The sequence below is a fragment of the Cuculus canorus genome, chromosome 5, assembly GCF_017976375.1.
Source record: "Cuculus canorus isolate bCucCan1 chromosome 5, bCucCan1.pri, whole genome shotgun sequence".
Classification (NCBI taxonomy): Eukaryota; Metazoa; Chordata; class Aves; order Cuculiformes; family Cuculidae; genus Cuculus; species Cuculus canorus.
In genome coordinates, this window is record NC_071405.1 from 23,720,273 (window position 1) to 23,746,122 (window position 25,850).

The window sequence follows — 25,850 nt, forward strand, 5'->3', positions numbered from 1 at the left end:
CTGGCCTTGAAAATAATTCTGTGTCCCTTAAGAAAAAAAAACCAAACTGGGTAGCAACCATTTCACGCAACTCTTGATACTATTGAAGGTTTGGGGTATTTGTAGTTCTACTTAAAGACAAGTGTTTGGCAACAACTTATTACAGAGACATCTGTGAACTGAGCCACATGTGGAAGTATATTTTGAATGAGCAAAAGTCACAGGATCAGACCATGTCTGAAGCACTGAATCACAGTGTTTGTTGACAGTGTCCGGGAAGCAGATAACCATAAATGAGTTAAACAAAAACAATCAAATTATCAAGACAGAAACTGAGAAAAATCAACAGCCACAATGAAGGTATTCTGGAGCTACAGTTAACACAATACAGCAGAGCAACGGTGTGCTTTGCATAACTGACTTTTTAATGATACATACAAGAACTTAGCAAGGGAACCATACCTGTCCAGTTCCTCCCTCAGCTTCTGATTTTCCCCAGTGGTTACTGCATTTGATCTCCTCTCTTGTTGCAGAGCCTCTCTCTCAGTTTTTAAAATCATTTCCAACTCTTCCAGTTCTGCCTTGTGTTTCATTAAACCATTGTATCTGCAAAAAGAGGAGCAGAATACTCTCAGCTTTCATTTAAACATTTTTCTACTTCTAGTTTTAGAATTTTGATAGGTAATACCACAAGGACCAGAAAGGACTTTTTTTCCTGCCTGCTTAGTTTCATACGCATTTGTGTGGCTAAACATTTACCAAGGCTGAAGAATAACACACTATGCATGAAAATTCAGCTTGCTTAGCTTATAAACCAAAAGTAAGGCTTTAAAGAAAAAAAACCACGCATTTTTAAAGCAAAGTGGAATTCAATTTCCAGAACCTTATTTCAATTTGATTCTGATCATTTGGTAAAAAGAATGTGACTCGCCAGGGTGAGTGGAGTTAACTGGAATTCCATTCACAAATAATTGTCAGTGACAGGTTTCAAAAACCTGACTCCTGAGAAAGCAGGAGCCAAAATCAACAAGAAAGCAGTGGAATGAGCAACAGTTTATCAGGTAACAACTTAATACATATTAGGTTATATGCATAAGTAACAGCATCCTGCATAGGTAATGATCTGCATATTCCAGACATATGATGATGCCAGTATCAGTGCAGTGACAGCAGGACACCTTTAAGCAGGGACCCACCTGCTGAGTGGCTCTACTTGTTCACTAGTGAGAAATGCAAGAGCAACATTGGTGTTTACATCCAGACTTCCACTGTTACCTGGTTTATACTATTTGCACATAAGTAATTCAGGGCACAGAGATGGACAGAGACAGAGAGCAAATGCCTTCAACTATGTCTTTAATTTTGATATCTGGAATGGTAAAATAACAGAGGTTTGAAACAACTCCCTTGGTACTTGGCACAGGCACTGATTAGGCAGGCTCAGGCTCCCTGAGCTGCTACACCATCTGCATTCGGAAAACACAGCAAAGAACAAGGTGGCTTGAAACCACTTGGCAATACAGCAAACTGTTCTCAGAAGACTGTATTTCCTCTGATGGCCTCTGTCATGGTCTGTGCTCGTATATACACACCAGCAGTAGGCGTTTGAGTCACTGCGCAGTGAATGTCAGAAGTCATCAGTGCATTTCTCTGTGATTGTGATAAAAGGACATTGCCAGTGCACGTGGAAACAACCTTGTAAGCAATTTAAAACAGTAACTAGGTGGAAGATGCACCACTGTTTGAGAAAGCTAGAGAGAACAAGCATCACCTATCTGCGGGACTCATCCCAGTGGAGATGAATACAGAGCACAGTTACTCTGCAGTCACAAAAACTTCAAAATAAAAAAAAAAGCAGCAGACAGCACCAAATGCAGACTCCTGCCAACTTGTTTTTCTTTCAGGCTACCATTCCCTTCATCCCAGGGTCCAATTACAGCCAGTCCCAAATTCCAGTCCATTGAAGCGCCACACAGAGAAGTACCTGTCTCCCAAACAAAAGCTGCTTTTTGCTATTCATTCCCAGTAACAACGGTGGAGTTTAATTAACGTTATTTATTTGTTTTCTTCCCCCATTCAGCTCCAGGACATTTCAAATTCAACAAATGGAAGAACCTGAAAGCAAAGGAAGGTGTCATATCTAGTTCCAAGAAGGATTTAGGACAGACGGCTTGCCAATCCAGAGTCTGAGAAGACAAACTCCACAGTCAGTCCCTTGGCAGAGATTACCATGGCTGCTTTTGCAGAAACTCTGTTGTGAATTCTTTTGCCATTTCTGTATGATATGGCTACTCCATCCATTTTTATCCAAGTCCTCTATTTTTTAAAGAGGTCTACTTAGAGGGAAGCAGTATAGTGGTCCAGTTTTACTGGCTTGCCCCAGGTCCACATGCTGCTTTTGAGGCTGAGAACCCCTGAGGTAGACCACAGCTGCTCCCCTAGATATTAGGTGAAAGGTAAGAAAGAAGAGACTGTTTGCAAATATGCAAGTGATTCTGCATATCTGGAGCCCTAATGAACCGCTCAGGCAAAAAGTTCTTGTAGTCCGGATTCAGCACAGAGTCTGCCATTTGAGCAGGATTAGTGCAACCTGACAAGCTCTACCACCAGGGGCAAGGGTACCTATCCTGTAGGTTATTCAACACTTGTTCACTCCACTTCTTCAAGCATCAGGCAACTCGGACACAAATGTTTTAAAAAGATTTCCTTATATATGCAAATAAAACCCATTTTGGCTCTGACACAATCTGCTCCTAGGACTGAACAATCATCTTCCTCTTTACTACTTTTGGCTTTCACTTTTTCTGCCACTTTGCTAGGAGAAACACTGAGGGTAGGTATTTGTGACTGAGAGTACTTTAAAAATGCTCAGCTACGATAAAAAGCATGTGGCAAAAGGAACCCAGAAAAATAATTACCAGACAGCATTGATAACATAATAATAAAAGCTCCTGAAATATGTAACCTTTCACAGCAGGGATTCTGCTTTTCCAGGGAGATGAGTTTTTCCAGTGTCTCTGCAGGATTAGACTTCCCCAGAGTAAACAACAAAGAAATGCTCAATGATCTGCTAATCAGTCATAGCGAGTAAGTTATTATCTCCTCTTAACAATGTGAATTACGGAAAGAAATTTTTAAAATGCAGTAAAAGAGTCCAGCCTTTCTGTATTCACAGAGACGGTCAGCTCAACACTGCAAAGTAAAGAAACTGCTGTTAATGGTGTATGACCCTAACATAGTAGCCCTCCTTTTCTCGCTAAGTCAAACCCACGCCTGTGGCCATTTCACTGCAGTTACACACAACCCATTATTAAATCCTCACTACAGTGCTAATACTGTGCAGATATAGCTGAGGGAGGTTTAATGAAGTTTGTGCAGGTGCAGAAAATATCCTGTGGTCAGAATGCATCAGAATGAAGTTAGAGTCTACTGCTAATGGAAGTTGCTGTAGATTCTTCTACACAAGCTGCAGTCACAGGTTTGTGCAGGAGCACAATGCTGCGTTAAGTAACAGAACTATTACAGTGCTGTCACCAACTGAGAAAAAAACAACTACCTTGGAGTTGCAACAAGCAAAACCCATCTCTCAGACACTGTACAGCACACTTCTTGGCTGCACTGAGAAAAACTTAGCAGGTGGTACATTCTAGCTGGAGCTGAAAGTGAGATATTTCACCTTAACAGTTACACGCCTCAGCACGGCAGGAAAAAATAGTTTTCTTACAGCTGTTCTTCTACCTTTCTCCTCTCTGCTCCCTCAGCCAGCTGAACTGCATGTAGCAGATGATGGAGGGAAACCAAAACACAAACACAGAAGTGGCTTATCTCTTTTTTTTCACAGCTAAATGGAGATACAGGCTGTTGTTGGACAAATAACTTTGATAAGCATCTTTTGAGACTGATCCGCTGAGGAGGACACTGTACTCTTAAAATTGCCAAAATCAACCTGCTTTCAGTACAGAAAAGGCCACCATCTGCTCTCTTGCAACATCTCTCATTAGCAGCAACAGGCGCAGTTGTTAATGTTCACAATGGTGACCTGAGCACTTATCACTAAAGATAATCTGTTTTTAGAAAACCACTTTTTCCTTATGCTAGAACTGTTTAATAATTGGTACTCATCAAGAAAGAGTCCAGCAAACCACCTCAACATACTGCAGTGTGATAATCTCAGGCAAAGCCCGAATCAATGAGAACGATTAATCAGTCTGAGAGAGACTTGGTAAGCAGGAACAGTGTCTGTGTAATCACTTACAGCTCATTTAGCTGACAGCCAAGCAGCTGTCTGGTCACACAGCCCCTGTGGATGTTTTAACCACAATAGGTTTATTTCTGTACTTTATAAAAATCTGCCACACACTGTCTGGCCAGCTCCTTAGTCACTGGGAAAGAAAAGTTTAGCACCAATTTTTAGTCCACCCTCTCAAATACCAACATTGAGTTCCTCTGAACCCAACTCAGGATCTCACATGGAAACAAAATCTAAATAGAGACATTTTAAGGAAAATCACCACATTGCATGAGAAAAGTTTTGAGGGCTATGCAGAGCAGCATTTATGTAGTAGTACACATATATCAAGAGAGTCATCTGTGGTCTGGCACACATAGAGGTCCAAAATGTACAGTTTCGCAAATATTTTGATCTAATCTCCTGATGATAGCAAGAATGAGAAGACATTTTGTCAGGGGAACAACATAGCAGTTTCTATTTGTAATTGGAGATCGACATTTAAGGCTAAAGTTGTTAACGTGGGCACGCTCCAGCTACAATACATCCTTGAGCCATGAGCATACCTCTCACCCAGACTTTTGTGCTCCAGATCTAGGTTTTTGTGTAATGTTTTCAGGCAGCTGTGCTGGTTTATTAGCATCTCGTATTCTGCAGACTGCCTCTCATGCAGTGAAGCAAGGTGTTCATGGTCCCGAAGCAACGACTCATACTCAGTTTTCAGCTGCTCCTTCTGTTTCAGTAGATTTTCGTTCTCGTTCTCCTTGGCTGTCTGCTGATTTTGGAGCAAAGAATTCTGGGCCATCAGCGAAGCACTCTGGGAGCTGAGAGTAGAATTTTCCACCTAAAGTTTTTCAAATGAAAAGCAAGCATTACTCATTAACACCCACTGGTACATACAACAAACATGTAGCAACTGCTTATATCTGTAGAGAGTTAAACAAGAACAAATCCATTGCTTCGTAGACTTAAGACATCTATGGACAAAGTGGCATCACTTTGGCATAATTGCAGGTAGAATGCAGTATATAAAGCCATGCTATCAGCAGTCTGAAAAGTATTAGGATACCCTTCAAACTGAAAAAAGACCACTGTTTTACTAGCAGCAGCTTTTGACCCTGAAGACCAAGATAAGCTGGAATACTCCCAACTCAGCTGCATCTCTGACAATCACATACAAAGCCAATGTTACCCCACGTTTGTGTAAAAGTAATGAAAACTTAAGTTTACCCAAACTCACGAAAATTCACTGCTCCACCACGTAAGGGGGCAATACACCTAACAAGTGTGATTTCAGTAAAGGTAGTGCATTGATTTTATACGTTGCTTACAAACTTCAATTACATGTGAGAAATAAGTAAAGAGAACAAAACGTTATCTGTAAATATGCAAGAGGAAAAGATTGAAAAGGGCAAGTCATAAAAAAAAATCATAGCTAATCCAGTGCTGTCCTTTAAACCCGTTCTCTTTCTCAAGCTAAGCTGATTTTTATTCAAAATTAAAGTCATGTTTAAGAGTGTCTATTTTCCACTGGCAACTGTGACATGTTGTCTGAAAGTACAAAAACTGTGACTGAAACTCATTGCTACAATGCCTCTTGGGAGCTGACTTGTGTCCTCTTCCAAGCTTTTTCACAGGTATGGCATTAACAGAAAAAAAGAACAAAGACCTTTTATTTCAGAAGTGCAGCTTCTGAAACAACACACCTGGATTTTGCTGTACTGATTTTAAAAATTAAGATAGTTACCAGACATTAGCTACAGTGACAATTTCCCTCCTAGACTGGAGAAATTCAGACCTCAAACTAAACTCTCCCTTACGTGCCTCATCTTTACATCACCACATCAGCCCATCAATACAAACATTTTCTTATTCGCTGTCATCTTCTCCACACTACTACAAACAAAACCAGTCTCCTGGCACAGCGGTGCAAGGTTGTCCTGACCTGGAGTTTAGCCGTCTGTGTCTGCAGGGCAGTGTTGTGCTCCTGAAGGAAGCCATTTTGCTTCTGTAGTGTCAAGATCTGGTTGCTGAAGGAGATGTTCTGTGTTTCCAAATGCTTCAGCTGTTCTTTAAGCAGCTGCTTCTCAGTATGCAAGGCAGCATTCTGAAAGAGAGATGGCATTGAAGGGGTGACAGGAAGAAATGAAACAGCTGTCCTGATCATTTGGAATCCTGTCAAAGATGAGAACCAACTAGTGATGATCATTCTGCAACAAACGTGCAAAAGCAAACTATTCCCAGCATTAAATCATGGTAGGACAGATGTTATGTACAGGATTCATCCCTGCAATTATATTATACAAGACACATATAGCATTAAAGTCCTATGCAATCCTAAGATTACTTATGTGCTCCAGAAAATCCATCAGATTCCTATGAGCTCAAAAATCCAGTTCCCAGAAACCCACTTATGATTACAAGGGAAGTCTGAGAGATAATGGGAAATAGGAGAAGGCTTACATTCCTTTCCAGTTCAATTGCCCTGTCCTTCAGTTTCAGCAGCTCCATAGTAGCTTCTTGGTGTCCTGCTCCTGATTTCTCATTCATTTGGTGGTTGGGAATGAGTTTCTCTGCAGAATACCTCAGCGACTTCTGAGCATAATGCCCATCCTGTTGAGTCTGCTTGAGTACATCAAAGTCTTTCTTTACCTGCAAAGCCAACAAGTAACAGCATTCAACACTGGCTAAACAGTGGGATTTTTTTATTAATACTCATGGGATATGCTGTTCTTCTCTTACACCATAGGGACTTCAAGGGATTCAAGAACCATAATCACAGACGGGGAAACTGAGACACAGACAGGTGGAGGAATCCACATCTCTTGGCCTCCAGTGAGGCGCCTTTTGACTCAAGCTCACTCACACCTAACAAGCAGGTCGTTCTTAGCTGAGATGTTTCAACTGTGCTCTTTCTCAGCCTACGCTCTCATAAAACAAGGCAGAAAAACAACACCATGGTAGAGGAAAAAAAACATGGGAAAACTGAGAAAACCACCACCTACTTTGCTCCTAGCCCAAAAATTTTGCTGAAATTATGCCATTATAGAGAAAGGGACATAGGAAAACAGTCCAATCAAAAAAGGTTTTGGGGAAGTGGCAGGGGCTGGAGCAGAGAATTAAGAGATAACTTGTTCTTGCTGAGTTAAAAAAAACAGTATATGAATGTGCAAAACCACACTATGAACAATTAAGATTCTTACCATATTTAGATCATTCTGTAACTGCTGGTTCAAGTTCAGAGAGTCTTTCACTTGAGCTTCCAACATTGCAATCTTTTCCTCTTTCACAGCTAGTGTTTTTTTCAGTGCTGATTCAGTTTTGCTTTCCAGAATCTTGTATTTTCTGAAAAACATGAGAATAGCTTTCCAGAACTAGAGTATGAGCCACCATCTATAAAGGACCCTTTGCATTCAACCATCACGTTCCAAATCTCACCAAATGTTAGATTAGATGCGTTTGCTTTTTCAGGGAAATTATTTCCTCTACTGCCAGACTGCCACTGATACATTATAGCTTGGAAATCAGCTTGTGGAATCCGATCAATTTTAACAGAGGTAATGCCAGCATCGTTCTACAGAAATATCTAAGAACTACATAACTTAAAAGTAAATACTCTTTTCTCTTTTTTTCCCCTAATTACACTGTTCTATCCTATAAGAAATTTCTTCTCATGGCTCCTTTGTACATACTTGACGAGGAGGAAAATTCACTGTAGATTCTAAAGACTCCTATAAGATGGGTAGGTTTCTCTAATTTGGTCTTACCAAGAGGCCTACATACACATGGGTTGTTGGGCTTTCTTTGTTCATTACTATAGGACTGGCAGAGGAATTCTTTGCCAACAGGAATTTCTTAGGCAACGTGAATGTTTTTATTAACAGGTGGCTGGATCACTAATTACACTGAGTTATGAAAGACACTGTTTAATAGACACTGTTCTTACTTGTAAATAGACTATCAGGAGGAATACCCACTGAAATAGTTACTCAGTTACTCTACTGGGGAGTAGACAGAGACTGTAGTAATGCATAGAGAAAGAAAATGGTATTTCCTTCCATTCAAGAAAAAGCTTTGTAAAACTTGCTACAAAAAAAACCTGCTTTATGTTCAAAATTGGTAAGGGTAATTGGAGTAAGACAGATAAGAATGAAAAAGAAATGCAAGGGGTTTGAGTTAGGCTGAAGAAACATCTGCAGAGTCAAAAGACTAAGAGCACCCAGTTTCCTTACGTGTCGCCATTGCCATTGTCATCCTGTAGAAGCAGCTCTTTGTTCAATCCTATCTTCTCCAGTTCCAGGCTCAGCTTGTCCAGCTCACTACACAACTGTTGACTCTTCAGCTTCTCCAGGACCAAATCCTGTAACAGCACTAAGATGATTAGCTTCTGTGCAAAGGGTGATGATGATAGCTGAGTGCAGAATTAAACGGATTGATTTTAGAGTTTACTTGGAATAAATCTTAAGAATGCTTCTCCCGGCTTTTGTCTTGCATTCCAAACTGAACTACTTCTGCCAATACTGGCATACTGTCAAAACAGGGAATGTATGCAGGCCAGGAGATATCCTGCCCTTGTGCCACAGAAGGGATGTGTACAGGTCAGGGAACACCAGCAGAGGGAGTTCCCACCTCTTAGCTAGGAGAAAAAGCCCGACTGAGAAGCTGCACACACAGAGAGGAATGATAGGATTTCAGCATTAAAGTTTCCTGAGATGATATGGTCAAGATATTATCACCAAGGAACCTGGTAACAGTGCATTTTCACTACTGACTCTGAGTTTCTGACATATTGTAAATTACTGCCAAAATTAAAAAGCATGGTTACATTGTTGTGCAAGAGACAGGACAGATCTGGAGAGTACAGAGCTTGGTCACTTACTCTGGTACCTATCTGCTGACCTGTTCTGATTTCATTTAGGTTTCTTGGGAAGACACTTAAGCACTTCCAGACAAAGAAGTCATACAAGAAGATCTGATAGAGTTGCACCAGAAAGTATATTACGATAATGCTTTGATGTTATGCCAGTAAAGTGGTCAGTGTGGAAATGGCCTGAGAAGACATAATACCAGCCTGCACGTTTAAAAAGGACAAATAATTTTTGCTGCATAGCCAAGTTAAAAGATTCGACCATTCAAAATCCGCTGAAATGCAAACGTACCACAGAGACTGCACTGCTTGTGTTTCTGCTCAGAAGTTTTCTTAAACCAGGCATGACAAAAGAACAAAGTAGTTAACGAAGCACTTCAAGTAAGAAAAAAAAATATCTTCGCTATCAAACAGAAGAATAATTTTTTTAAAAAAATAGTTTGTTAAACAAACTGTAGGTATCCAACAGTCCTCTGAAATCACAAATTTAGCTACACATATTCACATATCAAGGGAAAAAAAGGTAAGGTTAAGTTCAGGGCCTGTCCATGGACTGTAAACAGGTCTCATCAACATCCATGAATTCCTTCCATAGAATCCATAGAAAGTAACTAAAGAGAAGAAGATATACTTTTGTATGGGTCTGCTCCACTAGGAATTCGCAGGCCTAAGAAAGAAAAGATGAAAAAAGAAGCCTTCTCAAAAATACTATTGTTTTATTTATTTTTAAGGGACGTTGCATAGGAACACAACTTCAGACTGTTTCAAATGTTTCTGATAAGCCTTTTTTTGCTCTCAGTCTGCATGGAAGCTTCTTGGAAAAAACGCAGCAGGTAGTTGTAAAGCAAAAACTTGTTCCAGACGTTTTTGGAAGGGTTAGGCTGCTCATCTGGGATGGTTCTCAACTTAGCAAAGTCTGCTTTAGAACAGGGATCTTAATGTGTCCTCAACAAGTGGTTTCCTGGTTTAAGAGCCAATCTTGCCTGCTGAAGCTCTCATGCTACTAAACAATTGTGTGGTCACAGGGTCAGAGAAAGTATCTAAGTCTTCGGTTTACAGTTACAAAGTGGGAGCCACGTTAAAGCCCTATCCTGAACTATGTCACTTGAAGACACTGTGTTTGTGGACACAAATTGGTACATTGCAGTTTTTACCAGGTTCCACTTTCCAAGGAAACATTATTCCTATTCAGTGATGGCTGTTAAGGCTGCGAAGACCTCGTAGTTCTTGTATTAAATAATCATGGGATAGCTGTCTCCCTTTGGTACTTCACAGACATGAAACAAAAAATAGCATCGTATTGAAACCAGTAGTAGTATTTTGCTTACCTCTCTCAATGTAGCTAGTGTTCTTTTATCAATTGTAGCTTGCTTTATGAGATCTTTATTGTCCTTTTCAAATTCTTTCAGCTTATTAGATGAATCTCTGAATCGAGCAATTTCCTTTTCCAGTGTCTTGTTTTCTTTCTCAGCAGCTGCCAGCTTTACTGTACTATCGTCCAAAATAGCATCTTTCACCTCCACTTGTTGCCAAAGCCGTTTTGTTTCTTTCTCCAGCATTTTTTTGTCTTTGTCAAGCTGAGATATTTCTTGTTCTAGGGCTTTGTTCTCCTTTTCTAGCCTCTCTAGCCGTTTGGAAGAAATCTTCAGCTCCTCGAGGTTCCTCTGGAGGACCTGATTTTCACTCTCCATTCCCTGTACTTCTTTTTCTAGCTCCTGGATCTTTCTGTTGCTGTTCTCCAAGATTTGCTGAAGTCTCTGGTTTTCAGAATTGACACTCTGATAGCTTAACTCCAGCCTCTCCGATTTCTTGCTCATTGCTTTTAACATTTCCACATTCTTCCTTAAGTCCTCTTTCTCCCTCTCCAAATCTTTATTTTCTGCTTCAATTTGTGCCATTTTTGTGCTGGTAAATCTCATGGTCTCCACCACTCTCCTAAGCTCCAGATTTTCTTCATCCAATTGCTTGTTGTCCCTTTCTAGGTCCCCCAGCCGGATGGAAATATTCTGCAATGTGTCCAGGGATTTTCTCAGCTTCCTGTTTTCCACTTCCAGATTTCCATTCTCTTGCTCGAGAACTTTAACTTTGTCTGTCACTATTTTCATTGCTGCTGCCTTCTTTGTGAGCTGTTCATTCTCTCTCTCGAGCCTATGGAGCTCTTTTTCCATTTCTTCAACTCTTTCCACTTTTTCTTTAACCTGGTCAAAATCCTTCTGTAGTTGTTTCTTCTCAAATTCCAGCTTGTTCAGTTTGCTACTAGTCTCTGTAACCGTTTCATGAAGTATCTTGTTTTCTTTTTCAATATCTTTTACTCTTGCCTCACTGCTCACTTGAGATCTTTGTCTCAGGGATAAGACTACTTGATTAAGGTGATCATTTTCTTGTTTAAGGTCTTTTATCTGTGTAAAAACCCACAAAATTAATACAAATGTTACTTGTCTACCTTACAATGTCCAGTATAAATTAGTCTTGAAGCAGACGGGACAAAAACATGTCAATGTAACCCAAGACAAATTCATTAACAGTTTTCCCTGACTAAAATCAACATCATAAATACACTAAAAAAATTGTTACCCTGGTAACATGGGATTCTAACAAATTAAAATAGTGTTATATTCCTTCCACCAGCTAAGAAGGTTGAGGCAGAGAGAGAAAGTGGGCAAGTGACCTTCAGGGAAGACTACGGTGAGGATGCTTTGTTAAGAATAATTCTGAATATATAAAAGGTATCCTTCTGCTTATGTTTAAATTCACATCTTTGGGATCCAAATATTCAAATCCTCTCTGATAAGGCATCAGAAACCACAAAATGTTTGAAAATTTATAGCAGTTACCAATCTCATTAAGGACACACTTTCTGTAAAAATAGTACACTTAACTCACTGGCCAAATTTCAGCTGAAGCAATTGTGATCTAGATTGCAATTTGAATTTGATTCCTATCTACACAGCATCCACAGAAATCAAAAAGGATTTTTACCTGAAAAAAACCAGAATCTGCCGTTTTCTGACAACAGAGGATACTTCTGTTTTTACTTTCTGCCCTACCTGTGAAACATTCATTATTACCATGAAGAGCCTGTATGTACTGTAACTGAAATGTGGGACTCTGGTGGTAAAGTACAGTTTCCCAGGTAGAACTCTGAGTAAGAACCCTTCAAGATGAAAAGCATTACACAAATAAGACATCCTGTTATTAATCTTCACCCCACAGATTTTGGAGTAAATTTTAGTACAGGTGAAAAATACATAGATTAGCCTCCAACGATCTGTGGCTGTGTTTTCTTCACTAATCAAATTAATACAGATGATACCTTGCATGAACCAGTAATAGGATAGTTTCAAGGCACTGAAGACTGCAAGGAGCTGTAGCACAGTAGTAAAAGCTGAAGAGCATTTAAAATATCAATCCAGAAGACATAAATGCTTTCTCAGCATCTTTTTAAAATACAGAAAAAAAGGTGGAATGTCTAAAAAGACCAGCCAAAAGGATCAGGACATATAGCTGGCAGAAGACTAATCTTCTGCAATAAAATGGGGTTTTATTTGAACATCCTAAGACCAGTCAATATCAAATTTAGTAAGACCCAGAGTTTTTCTTCACCCAAAGTGGGAAAGACTGTGCTTAAAACACCCTGAAGATCCCTCTATGGTTAGAGAAGCAATAGCTACCAAAACATGCTGGGCTTTTTTGCTTGAAGAAACCTTTTACCTACATTGGAACAAGCTCAACCTGCACTTAATAGCTCTCAAATTGCCCTTTCTCTATGAGAGAAATAGATACTCTAAATGACATCAGTAAGTTACCATTTCTGAGCTTATACTTCTATATTACAATTGTGAAGTTCGCACCTGTCTGTCTTTGTCAGCTTTTAGATTCTCCATGACAACTTGTAGCTGTTCCTTATCTTTTATCAGGTCCTCGCTCAGGGTCTCCAGATCTTGGTTACTTTGCTTCTCTTTTTCAATTTGATTTTGCAACTTCTCAATCTGTGCAGAGAGAACACATCAAAACACATCATCTGCAGCCTGACACAACGACTGTTTGCACTTAAGTTATTTTGAAGACCAGGGAGGAATGAGATGGGAATTATGGTGGAAAGATGTAATCCTTCCCTTCTGCAGTTTACCACTCCCAGAGGAAGGAATGGACTCTTGTTTTTCTCTCAGTGTCAAGAATCTCCTTCATGCTTATTATGATCAGAGCACATAAGGTACAGCAGTAAGAAACGCTTCACCTGCCTGCCTGAATGCCCTGTTGTGCTCCTGTCATCAGTGATTAAGTTTCTGGGGCTCACCCTCCTGAGGAACTTGCCTCCTCCTAGCCTAGTCCTACAATGAACGTTGTCTTCTTACTCCCTTCTTTTGAAAATTGTACTCATAATTCACTTAGCACTGAAAAGCAGCTCTTCAGGATTTAGAAGCAAGGGGTTAAGAGAGCTAGCTCCCTAAGTCAGGAAGCATTCCTTTTCATGCTTGTAAGGTACTGCGAGCACAGCTCTGCACAAGTATCAGCTAATTTTTTTGTGTTGGTAATAGGAACTTTGCCAACAGTGAAAATGTCAATGAAAAAGGTATTAACAATAATTCTTACAAGTGGGAAATAGCCGGAGGCTGGGCTCTGCCTATGTCAACATATGCCTCATTACAGGAAGTGTTTAAACAAGCAAGGGCTGCCCAGATCGGAGATAAGAAGGGCTTAACAGTTAGAAATGTAACCATGTAAGGTTCATTGCTCTCAAAGGAGCTGTTCAGAGAAAGATGGAACATAAAACTCAGTAACTCAGCAATAGCTGGTCTTAATTAGCGCTTCCCAGAACACTGGAGGCAAGTAAGGAACTACTATGTACAGCTTGTTTCAGCCCAAGAAGTTAGGAACAGAGAGAAAACAGATAGGTACTTGGACTGCTGCTACTGGACCGTGCCTGACAGAAAGGTTTTCTATCATTATCTCTTCTAAAAACCTTGCAAGAAAAAAGAAAAAAATATGTACATGACTTTTCCTTGATATCATCTCCTCTACTACCTGAATAATCCTCCATGATCCTTCCAAGCACTACATCAGACAGCCAAGTATACTTGGACAATTTCTGAGTCTCAGACAGAGATGAAATCCGTATCGATTTAAATGACTTTAGAGAAGCAGAATTTTACTGTGGGTATCTTGGTAAAGTTACAAAAAAACCCATAAGCACACAACATCTGAGAAAAACAATGCTTTATCTCATGTCCTGTGTTTTTATATGTGCTTATCTTGAACAGTCCTTAAGAACTGTTGCCTTCTCTTCTGCCCACTGTAGAAACCACTCTGCAAAAAAACAGAGAGATTTCCCTTATTATACCTTTTGTCCTCTGGCACACCCCCTGCAGATATACATATCCTCTAATTAAGGGGATACACCTGTCAGAAATACAAAAGCACTTTAGAGGAAGATTAAAAAAAAAATTCAAATATCTCAAATCTAGTGGTCTTCTAAGACGCAGTGACTACATCAGTCGACAGGGGAAGAGAAATTTGTTACGATGGTGGTGGTGAAACACTGGCACAGGTTGCCCAGAGAGATGGTGGATGCCTCATCCTTCAAAACATTTCAGAGTCAGGTTGGACAAGGCTCTAAGCAACCTGATCTAGTTGAAGATGTCTCTGCTTATTGTAGGGGATTTGGACTAGATGACCTTTAAGGGTCCCTTCAAACCGAAACTATTCTACGATTCTGTGTTTTATGCCATAAAATCCCTGTTGGTCATCACTGCCTAAAGGCTGTCCATGTATTTACTGTTCACATATCATGTATCAGGTCTTTGTACACTGAGAGACAATTCTATGTCTTACACAGACTAGAGAATACCATCTACTATCTTTTTTCTCAAATGTCCATTAATGGGAAGTGAAGTTCATCAACAATCTGACTGGTCTGTGTTTCTCTGTTGAAGAGTTCATGAATTTCAACTGCTCTAGTATGAGTATTTTCAAATGCCATTTTTTTCTTTCACTGGTCTGATGCATACAGTGCATCCCTTTCACCACCCACTACGTTTTTTTGTTTCATTTAACTACCAGACCAGTAGATGACCCCACCATGTCAACACATTCATCATCAAAAACATTAAACTAATTCTGGAATCGCAACAGTTTGGCACCAATGCAGTGCCATAACAAGAGGTGCCCTCAGGAACGTACTTGGGGCAAAGCCAAAGGTTGCCCACAGTTCTTCAAGTTATTTAAACCACAGGTAACACCACAGGTATCTGCTGACTGCTTTATACTCCTTGATCTCAAATTTTAAGCATGTAAATTAGAGCTGGAGCGAATTACTCATACACAACAGATCATAAATGGGAGTGCGGAAGGAGGGATACAGTGAACTGATTCTTTTGAGTTTTCCTTGTTCACAGAAGAAAGCCAAAAAGCAGAACTGGTTCTCTCAACTTTGCAAAAGAATATCTCCAGAAGATGGAGTGATCCAGTGATGGATACCTGTTCTCCTCAGAAGAGAAACTGGCACTTTGCTAGTTACAGTCTGGTAATCCATGACCAGCATTTCATATCCAGATTCTTTCTCCTCTTGTGCTTTAAAGCATTCAGTTCACTCACAAGCAGGCCAGAAAGGACTGAAAACTTTGTATCGTTGTCTCATACACAGGTTACAGCAGTAATGGCAAAAGGATAAATGAGCCATATATTCTGGCTGAATTAGCAAAGGTACAAATGTGGAAAAAACTGACATGGAAATTTTCTATACTCAGACTAGTAAACAGCCTCTTTCTCCAGCATCTGATTCAATTAGGCAGGATGGAAGCTACTAGACAGACAAAGAATAAAGCAGTGGTTGGAGGTGAACTGAGCAGTGTTTCACAAGGACAACCACTGAGCTGGCATTTGAGCTAAATGTAATCACAGTTAATAACAGAGTGCAACACATGTATATACAAAAATAAACTTAAAAAGTGATGACCTGCTTGATTGCTACAAAGATTAAAAGAACCGACATCTTTGCAGAGAGGGAAGCACTCGAGAACTTCCAATAGCCAGCAGGATAAGACAAAGAGAAAGAATTGATTGAGAACTACGGACAGCAAAAGAGACATTTAATTCACCTGTGTGATTTATTTGACTTACAAGGAAAGAATATTAAAACTTCCAAATTAATAAAGTAGTTCAACGTGTCCATGCCTTCCTTGCCTGGGAGTGACTACCATAAGACACCAAAAAGGGACACAGCTAACCGTACAATGTAATGGGGGTATATGCACTGAAAGACAGCTTTTATGAAACAGGAACAGTCACTTTGGCTCACAATGATGTACATAAGTAGGCAGAGAAGTAGAACGCAATAGATACACTGAAGCTAGAACACAATTAAATAGATGGACCCCAAAACATATCTAGTCTTCTGGTGAACGTGGGTGAATTCCCTGCAATCCCTCATCGTTCAGGAATGCCATACAGCCTCGTGCGCACGGTGCTGAAAATCTGAAGAGCTCTGTTTGCTCCTGTGAGCATATTACCTTTTTGCTAAGCTGATGATTTTCCTTTTCCAGTTCCACAAACTTTAGGCTGCTCTCTCTGGAGGTCAAGGAGGCATCTCTCAGCTCTTGGATTGTGTTCTGCAAACTCTGATTATCCTTCTCCAGTTTCAGTATGCGACTCGAAGCGCATTCATTCAACTCAAACACAAAGGACTTTCTGGCTGTTGAAACATGAGAATCAGAAGGTGGCACTAAACAATTCACAAACATCGCCCTTCCTAGGTTCTAAAGATTAACTTGTACGAAGATAATTGCCATCAGACCCTTATTATTTCAGCTTAACTGCTAAGTAAATACTTTGTTAAAAACAAACCCATTTTCACAGATAACAATTAAGACCTTCAATAAACAGGCAAGTATCTGAACAGAAAAACTTAAAAGTAATTTAAAAGTTACCTACTTTCCTAACTTTTCTCAAAGATGCTTTAGCCACATTAGTAGCATGTTTGGTGTTAGTAGCAAAATATACTTTGATGCCTTCTCATATTTCCATAACAGGAAATAAATTGAGACAGAAAGTAAACCACTGTGAAACGTTTGCTAAAACAGCAAGAAGTCAATCAGAGAGGTTCTGGAGCAGCAGTGCTGAAACACTAAGCATCAGCACAGTGAAGGTATCTCATCTTTTTTCATTTGTTTTAAGCCTAGTCTTCATCAAAATCTTTAAGTTTTGAGAGAATTGCGTTTTTCCCCCACTGGCTAACACAACAAGAAATATCCTTGATCACACATAAGTAGGAACACAGTGCCATTCACTTCTCAGGCTCAGGTAAACGTGCTTTGCAAGATTTTGAATTAAAGGTTTACAGGTGTTAATCCTAGTAAAGAGAACTCAGATCCTAGAAAGCAAAAGGGTTTGAGAACTGGTGTCAGACACACGTGGAGTTATTTTACAAAACAAAGTTATGCTTCTAGACAGCTTTACTAAAAACTGAACATCTGCTTACACTAATTTATTCTTTTCTCTCAAGTTAAACTGTTCCTGGTACACAAAGCCAAACATGCAAGTCTTAGCAGAACCAGGTGAGTAATCAATCAATAAAAGCTGCACAATGAACTGCATGAAATATCTTGTCTTTCCCCATTTCCATTTAGCATTGTTATTTAGGCTGCTATTACAGACAGAACGAATGTTAGACAGACAAACCAACGCAAAAACCTGACTAGTGAAGGAAGCATTAGTTATGTTTGCGAGTTACAGAAATCAAATCAACCATTCAAAAAAAAAAAAAAAATCAGCCAGTTAACTGTATGCATGTTTCAGTGCCTAGTAAAAATAAATGACTTCAGCATATACTACTTCCTGGGACTTAAAAGACCAGCTAATTGTCTGTATTAATAGTACTAAAGAATGCCAAAGATCACAGACTCCTGCCAGCCATTCAGTGAGAAATATCCAGTGTTCGGTGTGACATTTCTGCTGTGTCATTTATGATGCTTTCTTTTGTAAACTTTTTAACATTTAACTTAAAAGTCGCTCTCAGTGATCATCAAAGGAAAATATTTTAATGCTTTCAAAAGAAAGTGAAAAGATCTAGAAGTAATACATTTTACAAGTTCTGAAAAACTAAATTCAAAGTCATGTGGCTGAATGAGGGAAGTTCTCCACGCTTGGACTCGACTTCTGTTCCCGTCTCAGACAATCAACCCGTCCACTCTGAAAGACACCACAAAGACAACAACAGATACCCCAGGTGGCACTCACTATCTGCAAGATCTGTGTTTTTAGACAGTTGTTCTAGCTCCCAGCCTAGGTGTGCAGACTCATTCATGCTCTGTTTCTGTGCAATCTCCAAGACCATGTTCTCCTCCAGCAGCTCTTCAATTCTCTTCTTGTCTGTATCCCGGTCCTGTGCAAGACACACATGAATGAAATTGCCTATTCAGCTTATTCATAAGATTATTCTGTCAGCTGAAACATCCACAAGCACAACAGACTTTGTTGTGGGCAGAAGAACCTCCTTAAACACTGTGTAGAATCATACTGAAATATACATACAACATTAAATGTTTGCTATGGGCTACCCATGTGCCACAGAACGCACTGCAGAGATACCCAGCTGGCAGCATTTAGAGTCAGCTCAGGTCCATGATGCACTTGGAGGGAGGGTTACTGAAGTGAGAACATACTGGGCGATGAAAGGGCTAGTGCCCGCCAGGGCTAGTAAGGCAGGCTGGATACAAGCTGTCTTCAGAACTAAGCTCTTCAAAAACATGTAGCATCATATACTGCCATGTTACAGGCTCTGTAGATATGACCTTGAATTCTACTGAGCTTCTTAAATTCATTTAGTCAAATTTGGATCCAGTCAAATAGATTAACAAGTAACATCTGCCTCGGTTTGGGTTTTAAAATATCCGGAAAAAATGACCTGTAGAGTGAATCTACCATTGCTTCTTGTGATTATTTTGGCCACTTGCATTTGTGGGAGCTGAAGTGGTGCCTCAGAGGATTCCAAATTTTCAGAAAGCATCACCCAAAAATTAAAAAAAAAAATTCAAGAATATATTTCAAAATCACCAGTCACTTTGGAAAAGCCTGAGCATGCCATGACCCTTACAATGTCTTGAGTAAGTCATTAAGCATAACCCCACACAGCTCACTCAACTTCTTTGTTTTCAACATACCTTACCAGAAACCCTACACAGTTAAATCCACAAGAATTCAAAACACAGAAGGAGAAGATGTGTACTGTTAAGTAGAATACAAGAGATGAGAGAGAGTATTTATTATTTTTAGTGGTATTATAAAAGGCAATGTTGCATTTTGTTTGTGGACAGTAATCTGCCACTTCTTATGTTTCCTTGTCTATGAAGCAATAAGCCACGTCTCTGATTCACACAGAAATAAATTCTGGAATTTTGTGTCTTTTACAGCAGCAATGGATTCCTAAAGTCACTGTAATGACTGGGGGCTCTGTTTCCAACAAGAAAGATCATTAGATTTCATTTCCTGTACCTAAGAGATTTCTACTTAACTGACAAAGTTTAACATCTTCGTTATCAATATGTGTGAAAGCAATCCATATTTTAAAACCATTATATACCTTCTTGCAAAAAAATTGAATTTGTCAGTCTCGCACAAAGTAGCATCAGCAATATTTACAGTGTTAACATAGCAATATTTCAAGAATTCACATCCACAAAATTCAAATTAAAGACCTCTTTAAGAGCACTGTTTATTTATTTGCCTGTCTCCACCAGTTTCTATGATGTGAATCTGTGACCTAGCATAAAAACAGAGGTTAAAAAAACTAGCATAATGTAAAAGAAGGCATACCAGCTCTACATCATGAAGTTTGGACTTCAACTGCAAGTTTTCCTTCTCTAATTCATGCAGTTTATCACCACGAGCTCTTGCCATTGTTAGCTGTTCTTCTAGCATGGCCTTTGTTTCAATTAATATGATGTTGTCTTCTCTTAACTCCTAGGGAGGAAAAGCAACAGTGCTAATTTCTTTACATAACTAAATTTTCAAAGACCAGGTGACTTTTGTAAACTGACATTGCAGAAAAACAACAAAGAAATCTGAAATATTTCCCCGTTTCATAAAAAAGTTTTTACCTGATATTTTAATGGGAGATTATGCTATGTTTCATTATCTGTGTAATTAACACAAGTAAATCTAATACTTCTTATTGTTCTTTCCTGAATCTTAGATGTTTAATGGAGTTCCTTCTGCTTTATAGGAGGTGCACAAAAGACTCGAGACACAGAAGAGCAACTGTTCAACTTTAATTCAGCTGTTACAATACCATTTTATTAGCCGACACACTGTAGTCCCCAGCTTACAAATAGATTGAATTTATTTATTTTCAAGGGTTGTTATAGTATATTCAAAGCATGCTGGGGAGCACTATTCTTCAATATATACTGTGTCCATATCCCCATTTCAGCACACTTACATATAAACGTCTTTTTAATAAAGTTTCACTGAACCTCTCATGAACAGAATTTTAATGCACTGAAACAAGAGAAGTTGTTTTTTTACAGATCACTTAACACACACCCTGCCCTATCCTCAATAAACACATGCACATCAACTGCACAAGTGATGTCGCTTACCCATTACAGCTTTTGGATCTGATTTACTGAGTAAAAGTTTAACTTATTACTCTGCTGTAGCCATGGCATTAGAAACAAGTTAATTATACTGCACTCTGAACGTTCCTTGCAAAGCATCAAATGAAACTCTGCATTTGCGTATCTTATCTCCAGAAATATAAAATGCCCGAAGCATAAAATCTAGCCACGTATTTCTGGTCATGTTTTAAACAAATTTATTAAATCATGTTTTATTTCAAGTTATAATACCTCACTGATAGCTTTTATGCATGTTGATCGCCAGACAAGTCTTGAGTCAGGGACAGAATTTTCTATGGCGGGAATGTATCAGCATTTAAATGATTAAATGGATACAGAACAGATTTTTTTTCCCAGAGGAGTTACAACGGGGCAAGAGCAGCCTATTTGATTCTCTAAATAAATGTTCTTTTGTTTTTCTTTGCTTCTGTCCCTCCTCCCCCATCCCTTCCCTTGCTCCAATGAAATATGCAAAACCAGAAATGCGCACACAGGCAGGATGAGATGCTTATGGCTTGACAACTTTATTCCTGGACAACCACCTTCAAAATGTGAAGTCTCTGCTGACATCAGTGTCCATATCTGCTCTTTCAGACCACAACCATCCAAACCAAGTACATTCCTGCAAGATCACTATGCATGAGCAAATCACTTTCACTGCTTAATCAACAACTACCTTCTCATTTCAGGGGGTAGAATCAGCCTTAAGAGGCTCAGCTATTTTTCTTTTTCTCTTTTTCTTTTTTAAATAAGCACAAGCTGTGAGTCTCTAATAACAGCCACTACAGGGGGCATGATTTAATAGCTTTATATTGCAAGTATTGCTGCAATTTGACTGTAGATGGCATACTATGGAAAGTCTCCCTTATGCAGCACCACATTGCCACTGATCTTTCAGTGGGTCAGTTACCAACTTGCAAAATATGAGAAGAAAAATTTTCCCAGTACAGTAGCATTAATAGGACAAGTGTCTGAGTGCTTGTGAAGTGGTGCGACTACTGCGATTAAAATGCATGACTATGCAAGTAACTAAAACAATAACACTGAAGCACTAGTTTTATAGAACGGCCATTTTTGGCCAAGTCTGACCTAACCTGGTCACTTCAGGGTGGGCAAACTGAAAACTGAACACTGAATCAACACTGAACAGACGACAGACCAGAGTTAAGTACACGACACAACACACTGGGTGTCATGTGAGCTGTCAGAACACCTGTAATGAGACACCAACGTGACAAGAGTTTATTTTGCTAGATCATCATCACTCAATCGGGACCACAGCCCTAAGAAGCAAGGTAGTGTCTGACCTCAAAAATATGGCCTCAGAACTATGCCCAAAACTGCCTACCAAGCAGGAAATAGTTATTTTAGTGCCTCATGAAGAGTCAAGCTACCTGCCAAGTACATTCACATACCCAGGCTCTGCTACAAACCACACATCCTTGGAAGTGGCAATACATGGAAGACTGAAGCACTTTCCATCAAGCACCCAAGAGAGACACGGACATGTCAGTTCAAAGCAGTTCTGATGAAATCTCAAATTAATAACCTGGTGGAAATGCCTGCTATGGTGAGGTCAACATTGCTGACTGGTGTATCCATGATCTGAGGTTGTCTTAATATTGAGAAGTTCATTAAATTTCAATAATTACTTTATGGGAGCTTTGGAGAGTTACGTCTCCAGAGAGGTAACACTGACGCAACAAAAACATGCCAGCACATGCCAGAAGTCACTGGGATAACAGAGTTGATCTAAAAATGTGTCTGGCTACAAATCGCACTCATCAGACAACCAGCCCATAGTGGTCATGGGACAGTGGTACTTCCACTAGAATTAAGGTTTATTTTTAGTTTAATTAGCAAACCCACCAAAATTATTTTGTAACAATATGAGTTTATTTTTGAACCAACAGCAAAAATATTAGTTAGCTGTGGAATTTTTCTAAAAATATACTGTATCTTCTAGGCAAGGGATTAAAAAACTCCTTTGTTGTCACTTAAATTGTGATGGTTTAATACCCAACACATATAATTCTGCTTTTGTAATTTCTAAAATAAATTACATATTGTGGTTTGATCCTGTATCATTGTGCCTTGAAATAGCTTCAAGAATGCCCATTGTGTACTCATATGGTTACAATTAACTGTGGGAGTAAGTGGTTGCACAATCAGGGTGTGTTGCTACTGGAAAACATTTTCAGAAACTGAAGTAGCAATCAGATTATTTAAATCCGAAACTAGGGAATTTGCACGCATCCAGACCTAGTTATTAACAGAATTTAAACCCCTCCCTTCTGGCAGTTTAGAAGCAGCCCCTACTGAGCAATGACACAGTTAGCATCTTGCAACAATCAAACATTCTCTTGGACACACATATGAAAACATACAAGAGATGCTTTTGCTTTTTTTAATGTTCACAGAAATTCCTCCTGCCATCCTAAAGAGAAATGTGACTGCAGTGAGAAAGAGGAAGAATTGGCAAGGCAGACTCCCTGGCCTCAGAAAATAACCTGATCTCCTGGAGCAGCACAAGGTTCAATGGAGAGGAATGCTGGCGGGAAGCTTTACACTGAAGGGAAGCACTTCCTCGGAGGAAGCCCTGAATTAAGTCTGCTTTCTCCACATTCACATTTATGACCTCATTAAACCACTCCAGCAGGAAGGTCTCCAGAGCATATTTATCTCCATTTCCCTTAAATGATGGTCAAATTAAAATGTCATTTCTGAACACCTTTTTGAAGGCATACAGAGAAGGAAAACAACACACATGCCTAAAGGTGTTGCGTTCACGTAGAGAAAGACTTGGTTGTATTGCACTCCTGCAAAAGCTCCTTAAATGTCTTCCTGCCACCATCACTGATTTGTATTACATGCTTCCACAAACTACTTGTCAGCTTGCTCACTATTCTAAAAGCTTGTCATGGTATGATACACAGAGCACGTTCTCTATTTTTTGCTCAAACTACCAAATGTGCATGTGAACTACAAGAAGGAAAAGATTTTTAAATGCTCATTTAATAGCTTTCTGCATTGATGCGCAAAAGTAAGCCCACCTTTTCTTCTCACTTACTGATTTGGCAGTGCTTATTAACAACCCTGTCAAGACCCTATGAGCCTTGAGGTATCGCACATTACCATAGAAAAGTGGCTTATGCTGTACTTTACACACCTACCTTTTCATCGCTGTGCCTCTGTAAGATTTGTTCAGGTCTTAAGACTTAGACCTTAAGAAGCCAGCCACAACCAGTAAATGCCATGAGTTCAATCAGTACTGTACTGTCCAGTGGTAAAAATCTCTATCGCGTTACATCCCTGCACAAATCTTACAATTTGGAACTGTGAGCCTAACATTTTTCAAGGGAGTGGGAAGAATCTGAGCTGACATCGAACTGACTCCAGCCATTAACCCTTCTTTTGGAGGGGTGGAGGACTTGAGACAGATAACACTGAAAACAGAGGACCACAGAAAGTTGGATACTGGCTACTATGCACAGCCTTTGTGCTACTCCATGTCTATAAAAAAGATGAACAGTTCCCTGTGGAATGCTCTGAATATATTAGCATGAAACCAGTGGAGTTTGCCTGAGTGGAGTTTGCCTGATGCTGTCACTGCTCAATACTGGCAGTTCATGGTTGCGCCAAGACTTAATCAGTGACGGAAGAGGTAGGGTTGAGAATGCGAATCTCTCAGGCTATTCTAGACCACAGAGTAGTGTGCAGACAGCTGTGCAATGCAGCTGCATATTAGAAGAGCTCAGTCCCTACAGCAGTGACAACTTTTGCTAGAAGCTACAGTATGACCCAGAATTAGGGAAGTGCCATATCTACAAGTGCCATATCTATGGGAAATATTCTTTGTCCCACTACTGTATTTCAGGTATTCTCGGAGAGCCAACACTCATCTCTGACTTTCAAGACCTTCACCAGAAACTGGCGGGTGAGAGTGAGGAAAGTTAGCACAAATTTGAAATCGAAGTAGAGGTCTTTTTACTGAATGCTATATTACACAAGATTGGCATGCAGACAGCAGAGCAGGAAACTGCTGACTGTAGGACAAGCAAGGAGGCTGAGAACTCACAAACAAAAATAGCTACTTCTTTGATGTCAGGTGAAGACAAGACTAACAAAGTCTTCTCCTAGCTCCAGCTAAATTTTCTGACCAGCAGGTAGCAGCTTAGCAACTCTAGCACACAGCCGAAAGGAAAATGCCAGAACACCATACCGATAGCTCATGCACCAGGTTAATGCACGACTGATTTGCTAGCTTGAGGGAGGAAAACCGAGAGATACAGAGCTTCATACTTTCTTAAGTAAACTGGGAACTACTGAAAGGGAAGACAGGCTTTTGTATTCCATTACAGCTTAATAACCACCCATTTTAGTGAAACTATTCATAAGAAGCAGCAGCTAGCTGGCCCCTTAGGTTAAAGAGGGGAAAAAAAACCTCCTACAAAGTAGAATTTATAGAGCAGAAATAAAGTCTATGTTCTCAGCCAAAGGCCTGGCCAATGTGAGTTTCAACATCACTCTTCTATCTCAGACCTGGGATTTTATCTAATCATAGTGAGGCTGTCAATTACTGAACCTCCATGTGTTCAAGTTTGGATATTTATTTAACTTCAGCTGAAGTATAATGCATATGGATTATTGAGAGTTTAGGTGAGAATGGCTCAAAACTGAAAGGACAGACAAGAAGCAGAGTCTGACCTAAATTTAAGGTCAGCCATGCTTTGAACAATAAGTTTGTCTAGATGATCTTCGAAGTCCTTTCAAGCCTAAGTTAATTAATAACTCCAGGATGGGCATAGCTGCAAGTGACTAAGCTGAGTAACCAGCATTACTACTACTAGAACAAAGCTAGCCATTTCTCATTGACATACCCTACTCAGGGCAGTATATAAGATCCAGATTTTCTCTCATTTCTGCTACCAACGCAACAGTTGCAAAATGGTGTGGCAAGAACTTGAGGTCATGCTTAAAAATGCCCAGTCATTTTAACAACAGTTGCATCTGCTAAAAACCCCTAAGGAAAAACACCCAGACATTCACTTAACTAATTCATACATGATATTTAAAATGGTGGTTAAAGGAACAACTCAAACTATTTCCAAAGCTAGACTAAAGGTCTGGATTCTCTAGCAGAAGCATCCAGAAAAGGCCTGTA

At 39.6% G+C, this 25,850-nt stretch overlaps 1 protein-coding gene across 1 annotated transcript in view; it reads right to left on the minus strand.

The window, feature by feature from the left end:
• CCDC88C (coiled-coil domain containing 88C) overlaps positions 1-25,850 on the minus strand; it is a 94,819-nt gene that overhangs the window by 15,834 nt on the left and 53,135 nt on the right. Inside the window, exons 11-21 of the mRNA XM_054067603.1 lie at positions 19,884-20,030; positions 18,309-18,453; positions 16,583-16,764; positions 12,926-13,063; positions 10,403-11,473; positions 8,440-8,567; positions 7,411-7,552; positions 6,671-6,859; positions 6,153-6,314; positions 4,774-5,051; positions 442-585 (exon numbers count right to left, since the gene is read on the minus strand). Coding sequence (XP_053923578.1) covers positions 442-585; positions 4,774-5,051; positions 6,153-6,314; positions 6,671-6,859; positions 7,411-7,552; positions 8,440-8,567; positions 10,403-11,473; positions 12,926-13,063; positions 16,583-16,764; positions 18,309-18,453; positions 19,884-20,030 — 2,726 coding nt within the window. The remainder of the gene's footprint in view (positions 1-441; positions 586-4,773; positions 5,052-6,152; positions 6,315-6,670; positions 6,860-7,410; positions 7,553-8,439; positions 8,568-10,402; positions 11,474-12,925; positions 13,064-16,582; positions 16,765-18,308; positions 18,454-19,883; positions 20,031-25,850) is intronic.